Below are 2,299 nucleotides of genomic sequence, written 5' to 3' on the forward strand. Positions count from 1 at the left end.
CCGCGCCGCGCCCCCCCCACCCCCCAGCCCCTCCAAGCCACTGCGTGTCGTTGCTGAGCAGACGGTGCAGCGAGAGCCCCAGCATCGCCTGCCTATTTACCAGCAGCGTTACCTCCCTTCACCAGAGCCGGGTGAAAGAGGCGGGCGCAGAGCGGCCAGAGGCAGGGGCGAGCTGGCGTTTGCACCCCCTGGTCACCACGCACCTGAAACGTGGGAGATCGAGAGGGGGCTGATCCCAGCAGACGTGTCGCGAAGAGCGGCGTCGTGCCTGGGAGACGGGGACTGATGCTTCCCAGCTCTCCCAGTGCTTAACGAAAGGCTCCTGCTCCTGCAGCCCTGTGGCCAGCTCTTTTCCCTGGGGCGTGGGGTGGGGGAGGGTTGGGGACCCCCCTGCCACCCCTGCACCCCTTAACCCTCCGTGCTGAGCGCCCGGCTCTCACGGTGTCCCAGGGTGGTGACACCCGTGCATCGGTGCAGCATCAGGTGCTGCATCACCCTCGCTTCTCCGTGGGCAGCTAATCGGCAGCCCCAGGAGCTGCTGTCTGCTCTTGCCAGCCTCCTGCCTCTCCTTGCAGTGGGTTTCTCCAGCAGCCGGGACGCCATCGCTGACGAGGACCTCTTGCACATCTCGGAGCAGCTTTACGAGGCAGATCACAACAAAGCCCGGCCGACAGACATCGCCATTAACCCCCAGTACCAGGCCTCCCCCGATGAGACGGGTGACCAGGAGGACCACTCCCCGCAGCCGTGAGCGTGCGCCAGCATCCTCAGGGGGTGGCCAGGGGCCACCACGACAGAGACCAGCCAGCTGGGCAGGCTGTGGGGCTGGTTTTGGAGGGGACCTCTGCTTCCCCGCTGAGTGCAGGATCCGCTCTCTCCTAGGCTTTACAAATACGTCAATGAGGCGCTCTTCTCCAAACCCACCTACGCAAGCTTCATTAAACTGCTGGACAACTACCAGAGGGTGACTGGCAGGGAGGAGGACGTGACGGCGGAGGAGCTGAGGGAGCAGGACAACTTCCTCAAGGAGGTGATGAAAACCGAGCTCATGAAGAAACTCTTCGCCTTCCTCCACAAAAAAAGTGAGCGTGGAGCAGGGCAGGACTGACCAGGGGGAATGGGGTCCCTGGATGTTGGGCATCCAAAATGAAAGCCCCGGCTGGGTGGGAGGTGACCTGGGAGGATGCAGACTGGAGGAGCACGGGAGCAGGCTCTCCAGAGCTGCCAGGACGTGGGAGAATTGAGCAGGGCAAAGCTGAATTGTTCCTGAGGGAGAGGACTGGGTCAGGGATCGGGGGGAGCCCCAGCTCTGCCTCTCCCAGTGCTCCCATCCCGGGACACTGCTCCCACCTCTCCACGCCACCTTGCCTGCAGACCGCTACGGCTCCGAGCAGGAGTTCGTCGCCGATTTGAAGGAGATGTGGTTCGGCCTCTACTCCAGAGGTGATGGCGAGCAGGACTCCAGCGGCTTCGAGCACATCTTCTCAGGTAGAGCCTGCACCGGTGGGACAGGGGGTGCTGGGCAGCACCAGGCTGGGGGGCTCACCCCAGGGTCTCGCTTGTGTTTAGGAGAGGTGAAAAAAGGGAAAGTGTCTGGATTTCACAACTGGATTCGCTTCTACCTCCTTGAAAAGCAGGGCATCGTCAACTACTTCAGCCACAACTTCAACGGGCCGGTAAGTGAACCTGTGGGGTCTGCAGCCGGCGGCGCTGCACCAGCCGGCAGCGTCCCAAATAGGGCGAATCAGAATCCTCAGAGGTGCTCGCCCTGCCGCATCCCCTCTGCCTCCCTGTGTGGACCCTGGGATGGAGGCACGGTGGGAAGGTCCAGAAAAGACGATGCAATGGGCAAAAGGGGCTCCCAAACTACAAGCGAGAGATTTGAGACTGGGGGCCTCTGTCTGGCAGCCCCTCAGACCATCTGAAAGCTGCTCTGGATCTGTCCCTGGAGAGGGTGCGAGGATGCCTGGCTTCATACGCAGATGGGCTTTGCTTGAATTCCCTGCCTTGTTGCACCCAGAGCCAAGGGGAGCCAGAGGTCTGACCCCCAAACCCCCTTTCTCTAGTGGGACACCTACCCCGACGTGCTGGGGCTGCAGTTCAGCTGGGACGGCTTTTACAAGGAGGTGGGCTCTGCCTTCATCGGCTGCAGCCCCGAGTTTGAGTTTGGCCTGTACACGTTGTGCTTCATCGCGCGTCCGGGGAGGGCGTAAGTACCGTACCTGCCTGCATCTGTCTGTCTGTCTGTCCTCCGGCCGTGGAGCCAGCAGCGACTTCCAGAGACCGATGGGCAGCCGGG

At 62.3% G+C, this 2,299-nt stretch overlaps 1 protein-coding gene across 1 annotated transcript in view; it reads left to right on the forward strand.

Moving 5' to 3' along the window:
• The window catches only part of ENDOU (endonuclease, polyU-specific), a 6,479-nt gene extending 4,266 nt beyond the window's left edge, over nt 1-2,213 (forward strand). Inside the window, exons 3-7 of the mRNA XM_009321620.1 lie at nt 570-747; nt 883-1,082; nt 1,375-1,488; nt 1,570-1,676; nt 2,067-2,213. Coding sequence (XP_009319895.1) covers nt 570-747; nt 883-1,082; nt 1,375-1,488; nt 1,570-1,676; nt 2,067-2,213 — 746 coding nt within the window. The remainder of the gene's footprint in view (nt 1-569; nt 748-882; nt 1,083-1,374; nt 1,489-1,569; nt 1,677-2,066) is intronic.
• The last annotated feature ends 86 nt before the right edge of the window (nt 2,214-2,299 follow it).

Source organism: Pygoscelis adeliae, unplaced genomic scaffold (assembly GCF_000699105.1).
Source record: "Pygoscelis adeliae isolate BGI_AS28 unplaced genomic scaffold, ASM69910v1 Scaffold803, whole genome shotgun sequence".
In the NCBI taxonomy this organism is placed as follows: domain Eukaryota; kingdom Metazoa; phylum Chordata; class Aves; order Sphenisciformes; family Spheniscidae; genus Pygoscelis; species Pygoscelis adeliae.